Source organism: Dermochelys coriacea, chromosome 2 (genome assembly GCF_009764565.3).
Source record: "Dermochelys coriacea isolate rDerCor1 chromosome 2, rDerCor1.pri.v4, whole genome shotgun sequence".
NCBI lineage: Eukaryota > Metazoa > Chordata > Testudines > Dermochelyidae > Dermochelys > Dermochelys coriacea.
Genome location: NC_050069.1, coordinates 196,178,152 through 196,193,807, shown reverse-complemented (window position 1 = coordinate 196,193,807; position 15,656 = coordinate 196,178,152). Strand labels below are relative to the sequence as shown.

General features: G+C 41.9%; 2 protein-coding genes across 9 annotated transcripts in view; one reads left to right on the top strand and one right to left on the bottom strand.

Moving 5' to 3' along the window:
* Nucleotides 1-3,641, top strand: part of TGFBR2 (transforming growth factor beta receptor 2) — a 77,652-nt gene extending 74,011 nt beyond the window's left edge. For all 4 annotated transcript variants that reach the window (XM_038391372.2, XM_038391374.2, XM_038391373.2 and 1 more), the window contains one exon: nucleotides 1,144-3,641. In XM_038391372.2, the coding sequence (XP_038247300.1) occupies nucleotides 1,144-1,323 (180 nt within the window). In that variant the 3' untranslated portion in view covers nucleotides 1,324-3,641. The remainder of the gene's footprint in view (nucleotides 1-1,143) is intronic.
* Nucleotides 3,642-10,930: 7,289 nt separating this feature from the next.
* The window catches only part of GADL1 (glutamate decarboxylase like 1), a 125,497-nt gene continuing 120,771 nt past the window's right edge, over nucleotides 10,931-15,656 (bottom strand). For all 5 annotated transcript variants that reach the window (XM_043508991.1, XM_038392317.2, XM_043508994.1 and 2 more), the window contains one exon: nucleotides 10,931-14,256. In XM_043508991.1, coding sequence (XP_043364926.1) covers nucleotides 14,083-14,256 — 174 coding nt within the window. In that variant the 3' untranslated portion in view covers nucleotides 10,931-14,082. The remainder of the gene's footprint in view (nucleotides 14,257-15,656) is intronic.

The window sequence follows — 15,656 nt, the reverse complement described above, 5'->3', positions numbered from 1 at the left end:
ACTGGATTTGATCTCACTGATAAGGAGCTTTAATAAAAGGAGTTTTGGTTCCCACCCTATAAATCCTTTCAACATTTCATGCAGTGCCACCTAAAATTCAGCAGGGCATTGACTTCAGTGGAGCTATCAGTTTATCCAAGGTGGGGAGCTACCCCCAGAATTCTTTAGTAGTAATTTTGAAATCAGTCAAAGTTGCTCTTACTGTAATGGCTCCTTCATATTCATTTTCTTCATCTGCAGTTGTGTTTTGATAATGAACCCATTATTCATAGTGATAACATTCTGAAATAGATTTACATATTGCAGTGTTTTCCCCCTTAATGGGACTTGTTGCACTATTGATTCCAAGTTAATGTTTAATATTTAATTTAATTTAATTTACTGCTTGTAATTTCAATGCCAGCAGAAAATGAATGTTATTTGTATACAGACAGTAACATTCTGCTATTAACATTGACATCAGTCAACATCACCAATTAGGGAAATTATATAATTAATGTGGTGTTGTGAAGTGTTTTTTTTTCAATAAAAATGTTAATATAAATCCTTCTTAATGGTCTTTAGTGTCAGAAAGCAAAACACACAATTTCCTGGCAAATATCTCATTTATAAAGATATTGCTAAGACACAGCTGGTTTTATTTCCAATAAACATGTGCAGCAGCATTGCAGTTATACCCCAATACCTGTGTGTCTGCAAGATCAGGGCTTATGTTTCTACATAGAGCCAAGAAGCCACAAGGACTTGAACTGGGGTCTGATACTTAGTTTTGCTCCAGATTTCACTTGGATTTCCCACTAACCTCTTCATGATCAGCTGACCAGTAATAGTGAGGTTATCATGTACCATAGCAAACTTCTGAAACACATTGCTAGATTCTGCAGTAATGGTCCATTGTATTTTATTCTACAGTAATGGTCCAAAACCTGTAGTAACTCTGCTGGAAACAGTGCAGTATTTTTATATAATGTTCTCCCTACACATCAGATGATTATGAGACCAATTCTGTAAACACTTACGTACGCCAGTAACTTTGCTCACCCAAGAAGTTGCACAAAGTTACTCACACACAAGTGTTTGTATTGCCCGAGACCTAACTGTCCTGTAAAGGCATTCATTGCTGTGTTTCTGTGCCCGTTGCAGGGTATCCAGATGGTGTGTGAGACTCTTATTGAGTGTTGGGATCACGACCCCGAAGCCCGACTCACTGCACAGTGCGTGGCTGAGCGTTTCAATGAGCTTGAGCACCAGGACAGACTCTCAGGAAGAAGTTGTTCAGAGGAGAAAATCCCAGAAGACTGCTCTGTGACCACCAGCAAGTAGAAACAGCTCAGGCTTGCGTAAAGGAGGGAGGTTGCTCCTGAACTCATGCAGCTTGGAAAAAGAAGAGGTCCTAATCAACGCCTGGACTTGCTTCTTGTAGTACTGAGGATCTTGCCACTCCTTTTAAGTGGTGTCTACAGAGAGGGACAAGAATTTGTGGGAACCAAAAATAGGGAGTTGGTGTCATACCGTGGCTGCCTTAGATCTTGTCATGGCTAAGCTGTGTTAGCACTTCCTCAGGATTTTTCAATAGCCAATAATATTTGCACTTTATTAATGCCTGTATATAACTACCGAAGAGCTATCTTATATATACAGCCATACTCTGGAGAGAGTAAAATGTGCTTCCAGGAAACTACTAGTACCTAAAGAGAACCCTGCCCATTAAGGAAACAAAAGGAGAGGTCTCTCATGATACCAGCAACATGTGCTAGGCACCTCACCAAATGCATAGGAACAATAGGCAATAGAAAAGTGGCTTTCAAACCACATACTTATACATATCTTGCTGCTCTGTATTTTAGAGAGCTTGTTCACAGCAGATAGATTTGGCCTCAGAATCTGTTTGTTATGCAGTAACTATGCAATCATTTCTGCAGCTGGTTTCAAAAGGTTTAGTATGTATTGTTCAGTGGGTCACCACTGCGCTCAGATGCTTAACTATGTTCCTCAAAATATTCCAAAAATAGGGATTGTGTTAACATGTTTCTCCATACATTCTCCCTTATACGTTTATTACTTTGAATTTACACTTCATGCTAGCAGGCTGCAAAATATCAGAGGAACACATTTCCTCCCCCCCACCCTATGAAATCAGGGAAGGCTGATAATACTCCAGCTGTTTTGCATTTGCTGTACATTCTGATGAAAGGCAGTACTTTTTTTACTCTTCATGTATTGATATAAAAACAAACTTTTTATACACAGCATGTCTAATTTCTTGACACACAAGAAAAGCTATAGGGAGGTCAGACCATCTCGCCCAGTATCCTGTCTTCCTGCAATGGCCAATGCCAGTGCCCCGTAGGGAATGAACAGAACAGGTAATCAATCAAGTGATCCATCCCCTATTCCCAGCTTCTGGCAAACAGAGGCTAGGGACAACATCACTGTCCATCCTGGCTAATAGCCGTTGATGGACCTAGCCTCCAGGAACTTATCCAGTTCTTTTTTCAGTTTTTCTTAGTTCAGACTCTGTTTCATGCCTTATTTGCAAAAGCTAGGAAAGAATGTCATTGTCCTCAGTTTCTGAATTCCCATGCAGATTGAACACGACACTCTTGTGTTAGAGTGTACTGCACCTATCCAGTAGTTAGAGCTGCTCCCAGCTATTCAGTATGACTACCAAAATGTGCATTCCAAAATTCACCCACCAGACATTGCTTACATTCTTTTAGCCCTTCAGTAGGGTTAGATTTGAAGTTGGTCTCATATTGGACTTTAAAGTCAAGCTTTCAGCGGTCAGTATTTCCTAACATTTCTGTCTTCAGGTGTCTTCTGTGCTCTTCTCACAGAGGAATAAAATGTGCCATTGAAATTAACAAAACAATTCTCCATTAATAAATATAGAGAAAGAGGTGTATCCTGTGCAATTATAAAAGCCTTTGTCAGACTGACATTGATATTTTTCTAGGAGACTGCGCTATAAATCAATAGGAAACTTGTTTATTCATATAGAAGTTAAGATTTATGGTGAAAATATTTTATTTAAAATGTTTTTGTATCTGCTTTTATAATAAACTACATAGAGATATTTAAAGAGTGGTGCAGAAAGTCAACAACTAAAACTGAATTCAGAAAATACGACGCCGGATTTTATAGGGGGACTATTTTAGCTGAATGGTGGTGCTATGGACAAAAAATACAGCTTAGCTACTTTGTGTTGCAAACATCAATACCATTGTTACTATAAATGCCCTATGGTGCATTGATGTGTCCTCTATGCAGAGCTGTGGCCCATTGACCTCTAGTGGTGGGTGTGGAGAATGCATTCTAGTAACTGCCTGGAGAGGAAAAGCAAACCCTTTTCACAAACTGGATAGTAGCATAAGATTGTGGCCTGTTTTTCCTCACTCCAGGGTAGAGGCCAAGGAACAACATCCAGTAGTCCCTGACACTACTGACATTTTTACTACTACATGTAAAGGGAAATTTTTATTCTGCTAAGGAGTATTTCACCTGTCCATCATGTATGAAATAGGAATGTGGAGATATATGCTTCTTTATCAAATGTTTCATGCACCTATTTTCATTTTAAACCGTGTTTGTTTTGTATAAATCAAATGTTTATTAGAGCAAATAAAACAACTAGAGATTTTTTTTTCCATTGGGATTTTATCCAGACAAATTTTCCAGAATGAGGAAGTGACCTTGCTGGGGAAACATGTTTCCTCAGAGAAAGCAATCCTCACTCTGCTGCTATCATTCATAGTCATCCCTTCACTCCAGGTGCCTGCGTGTGAAGTTCAGAGCACAGCTGCTTTGCTGACCTCATGGCTACTCCCAACATATCCAGGCCACAGTCATGGCCTCGTGGGGGGGGAATAGCCTATGGACATTTAAACCTGCCCCATAACTGATAACTTCTGCACACATCAATAGCACAGCCACCCCTGCTGCCAGTGTGGGTGGAATTAGCCCAGTTTCAAACTGAAGGCTGAATCCCAGCCAAGGCCTTAATTAGAACAGCCATGTTTTGGTCTGATAGTGCAGTAACCCAGAAAGAAGCTAGCCTGAGCACCAGGTTAGAGGAAGGTCAGATTAGTTGGGCTGTGCCATTGCAGCTACTGGTCAGGCGTCTGAGCCTGCCAGTCCCACTTGGGAATGATGCCCCTTTGGTGGAAGACAGGCCTGAGCCTGGAAAAAAATTGACACTGAGTGCCATAGTTTCTCTTTCATCTGCAGAGTTATTAAAAGTACCCAGGGGGGTGGAAGGGAAATAGGTTCCAGCCCCTCTGTGGCACTTCAAGTGGTTTGATGTCAGGGTTGACAGGGACTCTGAATGCTCAGTGCTGTGGCCTTTCCAGGGCTGTAGAGGAGCTCATAGGCTGCTCTAACCCTACAAAAACATACTGGCACTGTTAGACCCCCCCTTCCCCCACTCAGCTTTGTAGTGTCAAAGCTGCCCAGCCACTAAAATCTGTTTAAAATCAAAAAGCCTGTGGCATAAACCAGTGTGAAAACAAACCAAAAAGCACAGCCGATACCTTTGCAGGGAAAACCTCAAGGACCATTCAGCTCTAAAGAAAGTAAGCACTATGCTTTTAATGTGTGCCAATTAACCCCCACCCATTTGTGTTATCCTAAAAATTGCCATCAATACTCTTCTGCTAGTAACCTTAATTAGCCAAGCAATCACAGTTTAAGGCCAAGGTACAAAAGCACACAGAATTCACCTGTAGAGGACAAAGCACGGGCCTTTGGTTTGCTGTTGAAGGAATACAGAATTGTAAAAAATTGCTGAGTACAGTCATCTGTGTTACTACAGAACCTGTAGTATCTGTGTTTGTACAGAACCTAGCACAGTGGGGGTCTTATGTCTTTTTTTAGGGCTCCTATGGCTAGTAGAAAACAAGTAGTCAATAACAATGCATGGCCCAGCTGCTGAGCTGTACTGACTGCAAGTCAGGAGGTAGGCTGGGAAAGTGGCATTGAGACTTGGGAAAGAGCAGACTCCTAACACAACTTTGAGCAGCCTGTGCCTGGACCCAAAAGTTTGTTCCAGCATCAGGGGGCTGACAAGGCAAAGGAAGTCATCCTCTGGTTGAAGTTTCAGCTGTGATAAAACATGGCATATTGAAGAATAATTAAGGATGCTTTCTTTGCAGGTGCCACTGACAACAAGTACTATACTAAACTTTCTACATGGGTCATGAATGCACTGGGCCTTGTTCATGACCCTTTTCTGGCCTCTTTGGGCAAATGTTTATGTAAGCAAGTTTCATTAGCATGATGGCTAAGGGGATGGGGAGGAAGGGGCGCAATCCTCAAAGTGCTTAAGACCATGCTCAACTGTGAGAACTGCTCACGCATGTCAAGATGGCGTAAGTGATTGAGGCGAGGCTGTGTGGTCCATCGCAGGCTTAAGCCCAGAAAGCACACGCCACCCTACTGTATCACAAATAAATTTGAGAAAAGCTTACTCTGTTCCCAGATAGACAAACAGGCAACATGTAACTAAGTACAACTGTCCGCAGAACTGGATGTGTTGCTACCACTAATTCTGTAAGAAATTATTTGTTCAGCTGTAATCTCTTCTTTTAAAAAAACACGTTAAACTAGTCTAGTATGGACCCTGCCTAAACTTTCTTGCTGCTTTATGGTGCTGCTTGCGGTAAGCAAGTTTGCATAATGGGGAAGCCTAGGGTAGTAACTCAATGGTAAGGCTGGCCAAGGGTGTGGCTGGGCCCAATCCTCATTAGGAGGCATATCTGGAGAGCAGCAACTGCTCTCAGCGTTCACTCCCTGCACAGCTCTGCTTGAAGGTGCAGGATTAGGGGTTTAGGCTGAAAGCCGCAGCGTTTCTCTGAGATTTCAGCAGATATATCATTGTTATCTGAGTGCCACGTCTTGGGTCCAATTCATCCCTGCTATATCACCCCTGAAATCAATGGCGTTAAAGCTAGTATGAATCCAGCCTTTTGTTATCTAGCGCTTTTCTTGATGAAAAGTGCCACCCGCATTTATTTTGATGTATCTGTTTGTCACTGGAAGTTGCTGCTATTTAATGGTGTAGCGGCAAATACTCCCAGAACTGGTATTTAATATAGGTTAAGATAGAGCTGAATACAAAAAGTTAAACCCAGCAAACAAAATCCAGAAAAATTGCCAGCTCGCTCAAAGCACTGCACGCAACTCCCAAACGACGCAATTTCATCCTGATTGCCAGTAGCTGACAATTCACTCAGCTATTTAACAATATAATTCATACTATAAAGTCTAGACAAACAGAATCCCAAATGTTTGCAGGTTGTTCAAGGTTTGTGGCTCAGTCAGGAAAATAGGTCATTAGCATTGCTAGAGGAGTCATTCCCATTATAAAAATAAATTCATTCCAATTATGGATGAGATAGGGAGCACATAAAGGAAAGGAATTGAAACAAAGATGGGCACAGGCACCTGACCCACACTCTCCACAAGCATTCAGCTGTAAAATTAATTGCCCACTTTTCCTGAGGCCAACATGATTAATTTCTCTCATAAGAACAAATAATATAAAATAATACAGAAGTGCAGATTAGCACAGCTCTTACACTCATCAGGAAGTAGCAAAAATTGTCAACCATACTTCCCCCAATAAAATAAATAAATAAAAAGCAAAAACCTCCTGTAAAAACACACAATATTGCATACAAAGATTTCACTTCCAAATATTGTATATGGAATATATTAAATATAAAGGACACAGTAAACAACAGTACTCTTTACTCCAGTACTGCACTCGTGGCTACATGGTTCTGCCTAAAAATTGGTTATTAGCTACATTAAAACCTCTGCCATAAATGTAGTAGGCTAACGAATGATGCCATGAAGACTAAGGTGGCAAAACTGCAAAAAATTGCTCCATCTTTGTGCCAGCCTTGAGCCCATTTTCCTTTCATTCTCCAAGTCTCACCTCTGTGCCTTTCTGACAGTGCCTCAATGCATGGAGCAACCTCCTGCTGAAAAATGTGCTGTCCTCAGGTATGAGAGAAAAGCAAAAAAGAGGAGTTAGTTAAAGAACTCTCACCACCTGGAAGAGAGGGAGAGGCAGCAGCCACTCCTAAAATGGCCACTTTAAGGCTCCAGCTCTTGCTGTGTGCTGGATTTAAAGTGCCAATTCCCAGAAAGGCACGCTAAGAAAAAGAATTCCTATCAGGGCAGGTAGTTAAAAGGCACGTGCTGTCTTTGTTTTATGTACCACTGCTAACTCACATCCGCACCCTGTTTGGGAAGTCATCACCCTCTCTTCCTTCAAATTCCTGGAATAGTTAGAGTTTAATTTGGGGATGAAAAGGGCATTTATTGGACTAAATTCCCAAGCCAGCAGCTGTTCCCATTTGAAGGGGGATATCTGGCCACCTGATCAGTGGCTGGGGGAAACACGTGGGAAACAACTCCGGGGGGAGGGATGCAAGGGGAGTTTCCAATTTAAAAAAAAAAAAAGGGTAATATTTGATTTAAAAAATATTTGAAAAATTTCAACCAACTCAAGTTACAGGGTTTCTGTTAAAGGCTTTAACATCTTCATTGGCATTAGAGTTTTTCCAAGACCACATTTTCAATAATATTTTATAATCAGGTCCCAGTTACCAAGATCATGTTTTCTTCGAATGCTTTAAAACGAGCTTTATATTGAGATGTGTGTAAAACATTGCCATAATGCAAAGGGAAATTATGCCCTTCAAAGGGCTCATCCAGAGTAAATAGACAGACCATTATATTTTTTTTCCAGTCAGGATGCATAAATATTTACATATGTGAGATTGATTGTACTTATCAGTTCACAACTCCATTGTTCAAATGGTGCTTTATAATAATAGTCACAAGACACAACAATTAATTAATAAACATTACATTGAATGGAGGTTTAACCATCACCCTGAAATTGTTTCCATTCATGGGTTTGTCACAAAACCTTTCATATTCTTTTTATTGTACCTCTTGCTGTGCAAATTTCCTTGTTTTGTTTTTCAGTGTAATTTCTGGTTGATTATTGTGTAGTTATAGAATTAGCATAATACCATCTAATTGTATATCTGAAGCAAAAACATCTAATTGTGTAGAGTTAGATTCAATTTAAAGAAAGAAAAACCGTGCACCACGATTTCTCATGAGTTGCGCAGTGCATTTACCAAGCAGAGCTGTTTTGAATGCATCCAACCTGCAATTAGCGTGGGCACTTATGACATAATGAATATGTGCAATTGCATTATTTCAGCATGTAATAACATTTTAGCATTTACCTTACTGCATACATTGCTGATATTTTCCAAGTGCTTTACCAACATCAACCAATTCACCTATAGGAAAACTGGACTGTTCATTGGTGAAAGATATCTGGGGGTTGGCTAATTTCAGGGAGCCAGGTGCCTCACTGTGCATCTCGCAAAATGATAACGCCCCAGTGTCTTGTTGAGTCGATGGGGGTAGGGAATGGGGAGAAAGGGCTGGGACCGGTTTGGGGCTCTGAGAAGGAGGCTCTCAGAAATTAGAGGGACAAGCATGTTATGGATGGATGGATCCACAAGAGTACGTATAAGTTAGAAACTAGGGGAAGACTTCTGTCTGCAGTAAATCCCACTCCACCATGAAATAGCCCTTCTCCTCAGGCTGTTGCTGTCAGGTCCAGCCACCACACCTCTCAGGCCAGGAAGCAGAAGGAGGAAGTAGGCTATGCTTAAAGAAGAAGCTGTAGGTTGGGATCTTCCTGACTGAGCTGAGAAAGGATCAATACTAAAGAGCAAACATAGGCCTACGTGGTGACAATGCAACCCAAACTGAGCCTCAACTCCATTTTTTTCCACTAGTCCCACTAATATGGCTACCCAGGTTCAATTTCCAGTGATGGCAGATGGGCCAATAGAATATTCAATTTTGGCATCACTCCTCTGTTGTCTGGAGCATTTTCCACTCAGGTTAGCATGGAGCAAGACAGACTTGGCTAGAAACTCCGGCACCAAAAACAAAGAAAGAAAAACTAACTCTTCTTAGGCACCGGGCTGCAGATTACTTTTATGTTGTGGCTAGAGACGCTTACCATTCTTTGTCAGAGCATCCCATTTAATGTTCTGGACAGACAAGCCCTCTGTCTTACGTCTTGGATGCAGGGGATCTACTGAGTTTGCAAAATGAAACTGGGAGCTCTGCCCTTTAAGGGTCATAGGCTATTTGGAGAGTATGTTGATGTAGCATTTAGGGTTATAAGTGAGAAGACTTCAGTTCTGTGTGACGCCAATAAGGATAAACTTCAATCCCTTCAAAAGAGAAGTTTAAGGAGGGCAGATAAACCTAGCTAGTCTGACTGTTACACAGCTTGAGACAGGGCACAGCAACACCCTAGGCAGGCTAAAAAGAGTTTTTGATGACACACAAAACCACTCCCAGGTGATTTTTCTAGGAGCAGAAGCAGTCCATACCTCTAAAACGGCAATGTTCTAGAACATGACAGATTCTGTCCTCACCAAGGTAGCCCCTTCTAAAATAACCCAGAAATAAGGGGTGGCATTTATAGACACTGTACACTATTTAGTAGACAGCCATTCTCCTGAAGCACAAATGAGCTTTATTAACTGTATAAATAAATACAGATCACCTCCCCATCACCGGATGAAGACCCAGACTCCATCACCTCCCCAGAACAGGATGAAGACCCAGACTGGACTTAAAGTGGTTAAACAATTTTGCGGAGTACAAAAATTTGTAAATGGATACTTTAAGAATCATTACTTAACCCTGTGTCCAAGGAGACTCTTTAGCCTCTGTGTACTTGCAAGACGCACATTTAAATATACTAGCAGCATTAGGGGCCAGATTCTGGTACTCACTGACTCACACTACACCATGAGCAGACCCACTGAAGTAAGGGTAGACTATGGTGCTACCCAGCATGAGAAAGGGTATGACAACATTTCTTAGGGTTAGACTAAGTTAATCTTCTTTGCTTTATGGGGGATATGCACCCTTTGCTTGTAAAATTCTATCCAGACATATACTACAGCATTGACAAATCAAAGCAGCTTCTTCGTAGTACAAAAATCCAAATTTTGGGCTATGACGTACAGTGCCCAGTCCAGCAAGCCCTCCAAACACAAGATTTATCCTGAAGTCAATCGGAGTTTCATGCATACAAAGCTTGCAGGATCAGACGCTACACCAATCCTATAGAGGAATTCTTACTAGCAGGATCTCTATAGTCCAAGATTATTTCTCCTGCATGTGCTGTACCTATATTATGTGTGTGAAATTGCAGATGGAGAGAGAGGCAAAATTCCCAAAAAATAATTATGCTCCAAATTATTGCAATATGCATACACATAGGGGAGGGCACAATTTGGCTCATTGTACCCTCAGTCTAAGAACTTCCTTTATGACAGATAACACCATAATACCAAATCCACGCATGTGAATCCTAAAAGGCACACATCTAAAACTGTTTGGCTAGTGAGACACCAGTAATTATTAGAAAGAAAACCAAAGACAGTGAGTCAAATTCTGTCTTGAGTTATATCTGTGCATTGGAAGAATCTGGATCAGTGCTCTGAATGATGGTAATTCCCTAACCAGAAGAGGAGGAGTTGAGTGATCCATTCATTTTCAACTGGGATATTTCAGAAAATTAACACTACCACTTGCTGCAAAGACTGTTTAACTTCTGCATTTGACAGTTTAACTGAGAAGAGGAGTAAAACTGTAACACTTCCTTATGCCAGCTGTTTATCAAAAATAATGTGGGCAGTATTCTTCTGTCGCCGCATATTAATCACCCATAGCCTGCACCAGGGGTAGAGCGCACCCGACATTCTCACACCCATGCTGCTTCTTCCATCTGGAGCACTCACCCTTTGCCCTTCTTTAAAGGCGACATGGTTTTTAGATTTACAAATGACAAGCACAGCCTCCCTTTATAAGAGTGTCATTTACTTTACTTTTTATTCAAATCATTGACTAAAAAATAGACATTTTGCATTTATTAGGTCTAAATAAGCTACTGTAGGAAAATGCTGTTACAATCCTGAAGAAGGACCCGCTTATTACATACCTTAGGCATTACAGGGAGCGGACGGCAACAGAGAAAATACAGAGCTCAAATAAGTTAATTCCATCATACTGTAAGGTTAACCTTCACCTTTCAAGAAAGCAAATACAGTGCAAGTGTAAATCCAAGAAATATTTTGTGCAAACATTCAAAAAAAGTTCAATTTGGCTTTTGTTTAAAAATACAGCTATGGCTATGACAGAATTAGAACTATGGTGTTTCAGACAGACAACCAGAAGTGTACGGTGACTGTCTCAATCACTGGAAATAAAGGAAAGCAGTAATTTGTTAAGATGAATGTAATCGAAGGGTGACACTTTTCACTAGTAGTAATACAGAGGACCAAATCGTCAGCTGGTGTAAGCTGGGATAGCTTTATTCAAGTGAATGGAGCCACGTTGGTTTTTATCAGCTGAGAATCTGGGCAGAATCAGAAAATGCTGACACTTTTCTTTCTAAGCCAAAAAAAGGAGAACGGTTACTCTATAGTATCTATCTCAAGAAGCAATAGCAAAGCAACTGAGAGCTCTCTAGGTACTCTGCACACCAGTCAAGAGGGGGGGTGGCTGTCGATCAGAGCAATTGGGCCCTGACCCGCCAAGTGCTTAACTTTAAGCAGGTACCCGAGTCCTTTGCTGGATCAGGGCTTTAAATTATGTTTCCATGATGGCTGGTATACCCAGAAGTCAAAGGTAAGGCTACGTTTTAGTCACGGGTATTTTTAGTAAAAGTCACGGCCCGATCACGGGCAGTAAACAAAAATTCATGACCTGTGAACTGTCCATGACTTTTACTGTATAACCCTGGCTAAAACTTGGGGGGGCAGCTCGGGAGGTGATGCGGGAAGCACAGGCCGGAGGAGGGACAACCACAGGTGCTTGGGATGGGGAGCGGCCAGGGGGGATACCACGGGTGCTCCAGCGGGGGCACTGGGGAGGGGGATGGAGCCCGGGGGGGGGCGCCTCGGGTGCTTGGGGGGGCACTGTGGGGGAGGGTTGGCGGGGCTGGGACAGGCTCCCTACCCGGCTCCTTAGCTCCACATGCTGCTGCCTCCACTCAGCCCCAAGTCCTGGTTCTGCAGCTCCCATTGCCTGGGAACCACGGCCAATGGGAGCTGCGGGAGTGGTGCCTGCAGGCAGATGCAGCATGTGGAGCTAGAAGCTGAGGGTGAGAAGCCCTCTCCCCTCCAGGTAAGCACTGCCCCACACCTTAATACCCCAGTCCTGAGCCCCCTCCCAAACCTTCCTGCTGCTGGAGGGTCGGGGGGCCCGAGACTGCCCCAGCAGCAGGCAGGCACACCAGCTGCTGCAGAAGTCATGGAGGTCACAGAAAGTCACAGAATCTGTGATTTCCATGACCTCCATGACAAACACAGAGCCTTAATCATAGGTAGTGTTTGATGATGTGAACCAGTAAGTATTACAGGGCAAAAACAAAAGGTTAGGTTATGCCAATGATTTTTATCAAGAACTCCCCAATAATATCAATGGTGGACCATGGCTCAAAAGTATCCATTCCCATATACTCTACAGAGATCTATCAAGCTCTTGTTCCCATCTAGTGTGACTGATACTGATGAACTTTCCACATTGGTGTCTTGGAGACTAAAAATGGGAATGTTCTACAATACTGGATACTACTACAATACATAAAATGAAAACATCCAGCACTGCATTTAAAGACAGCTTTCAGCAATACAGATACATTACAACAAAAAAGTTCATATTGGTCAGTGCTTCCTCAAAGACAGATTATGGAACAAAGAATAAAACATCAAAGTAAGTTAGTGTCACAAGTTAGAAGTGAAAAATGTGGCCATTTCCTTAAATTTACTGCTAGAACTCCCACCCAAAGATACATTTATGATTTCTATTTTTATGCTTGAAACAATCATTTTATAGATAGAAAAAATTAAACTAGATCACTCACAAAATTATTTGTCAAAATATGCTGTAATTCTGAATAACTTTAAAGGTTAGAATTTAATTTTGGTATTTCACTTATTTTTTTTAACAATGTGCATATGGTAAAATCACAGACAGCAGATTAAGCTTGTACAGCAGCTTAAGTTTAACACCAAAAAAGAATTACACACTGATCACACAAGAGCTAGCGTTTTTTAAATCTGTAGGAAAATTATAAGGAACCATGAGAAATGCAATGCTTTGTTACATCAATTCTTAATAAATATCTACCCTGCATAAAAACCACACCCCTTTAAGATAAATATATTTTTCTAACTTTTTGGTTAAAATTTTATCATGCGTCTAAAGCTGCTAAAGAACTGTTTACACTTTAAAAAGAAAGGAAATATGAACAGTAGTTCAGAAACTATACACATCTCCTGTTGACAAAGTTAAAAAATGATACTCTCCTCATTCCAACATTCTCAGCTCTGCTAAAATTATGATAGGTTTATGTGTGGTCAAACGCTGATTGGGCCCATTTTGTGCTGGGAAATTTGCTGGTTTAGGGGCTTTCATTAAGAGAGCCACAGGACCCCTAGCATGAGGTCTTACTAGTTCAATCACCAACTGGGCCTTTATCCTTAAATGCATGCCAGGCTAAAATCTTAATGTATTAGAGATGTGCTTTGATTTTAATACTCACTGAGCTAAATTCATGGCTGACATTAGCAGGCATGACTCCACTGAAGTTAATGATATCATGCTCACTTATGTCAATGGCCAATCTCGCCCAGTCTGTCCACCAGTACCTGCCAAATACCTGCCTTATTAGCATATAGGAGATCATTCTCAGAAGCATCACCAGAAGATGCTTCTTAGAACAGTAGTGATGGTGACATTTACGCAGCTGCTGTAAGCAGTGGCACAGCTATGACCACTTGTAAGAACAGATGCTCAAGTCCAGAGGTACTCTACCTGCGAAATCCTTAGTATTGCTACTTGTTGAACTTTCAACTACCTGTTACAAAATAGAATACCAGTATGCTACAAACATTCTTGAAAACATTCTTGTAAACATCATGCATATAAGCAGCGCCTGGTGCTGCTGAACTACAACTACAAGTCTCTGCCAAGCAAGTCAATCTCGTCCAGCAGGAAGTCCATGTCTTCACGGCTCACCTGGGGACTGATCACTACCTGGCGAAAGAAGTTGACTTTGCCACGGTGGGGTTGATACCCTAACATCATGCTCCCTTTCTTCATCATTCTCTCTTTGATTACAGGAGCAACCTACAGTGGAGAAAGAGAACAGGTGTTTAAAGTTGTAACCTTTAATCATATTTAGCACCAGGACGGGGTTCTCAGCCTGGACGTTGTGACCACCTTGCCTTGCCGCTAAATGGGAGGGAGGGTCCCCACTATGGAAAATGTGGTCCAGTTAGGAACAGATTGAGAACCACTGAGTTAGGACAAGATCTTGCCACCCTTTACTTACGTGAACTGGCCCACTGATTTCAATGGTACAACCCACATAAGAGTTCTTTGCATGGATAAGGGAGATCAAGACTGGGCCTATGCATCTCTCTATCTACATGTGAACGGCCATATTGGGTCAGACCAAAGGTCTATCTAGCCCAGAATCCTACCTTCCAACAGTGGCCATTGCCAGATGCTTCAGAGGGAATGAACAGAACAGGTAATCCTCAAGTGATCCATCCCCTGTCGCCCATTCCCAGCTTCTGGCAAACAGAGACTAGGGACTCTGGCCAATAGCCATTGATGGAACTATCCTTCATGAATCTAAAACACAATTTACATTTTCAAAGGTCTGTGCAAACACCGACTAATTAATCTTTACACTTCTGGTGTGTGACCTAAGTAGATGAATGATGATTACCAAAACCAAATGCCTTACTTAAGAGCTGCATTATCAATCAGCAGTATGAAATGCTGCAATGAGTAATACATCAAAATCAAGGCTAGAACCTATCCCTCTCTGGCTACTGCTTTTTGTAATCGTTTTTTTTATTATAAACTGAAACAAACGTTGAGAAATAACTCAAGCCACCTGCACATTAGCTAATCTCATTAGCTGATCTCAACTACCACCAGGCCTTGATATCAGTGGAGTCACTCTGGATTTAAATGAGTGTGAATGAAGAGCAGAATCTGGCCCACAACCTTACGGTTTCAGTCCATGCCTGTTTCATCTTATATCATAGCAATAACTCAGCCACACAGTTTCCTGGGGCCTTTATGACCAGTCTGGTTACTTCTCCAAGCTGGTCATTAATCCCTCAGCACCTGCCCTGAGTTTCAATTTTTAGGGCTAGCCTGTGCCTTTAGGCTCAGGCCTGAGCAAGGATTGGTACATGAATACACCAGCCCCCTCGTGCTGTGTGTGGGAAGGGTGTGGGGCACAAGGAGAAATAAGTTACTGCAGCCCTCAAAAGGTCACAGTTGAGCTCCCACACGTGCCCAGTCTGTGATTAGTGAAACTGAGCTAAGATTCTGCCCCCTCCCCAACCACTCGCTATGAGAAGACGTATCTGGGGAGCAGGCACTGCTCTCTGTGTGCACCCCCTGCACAGCTGAATAAGAGGCAGCTAAGTGCAGCATCCAGGTTGAAGATTGAAGTCAATGGCAAAACTCTTATGGATTTAAATGGACCAGGATCTCACTCCTTAGCC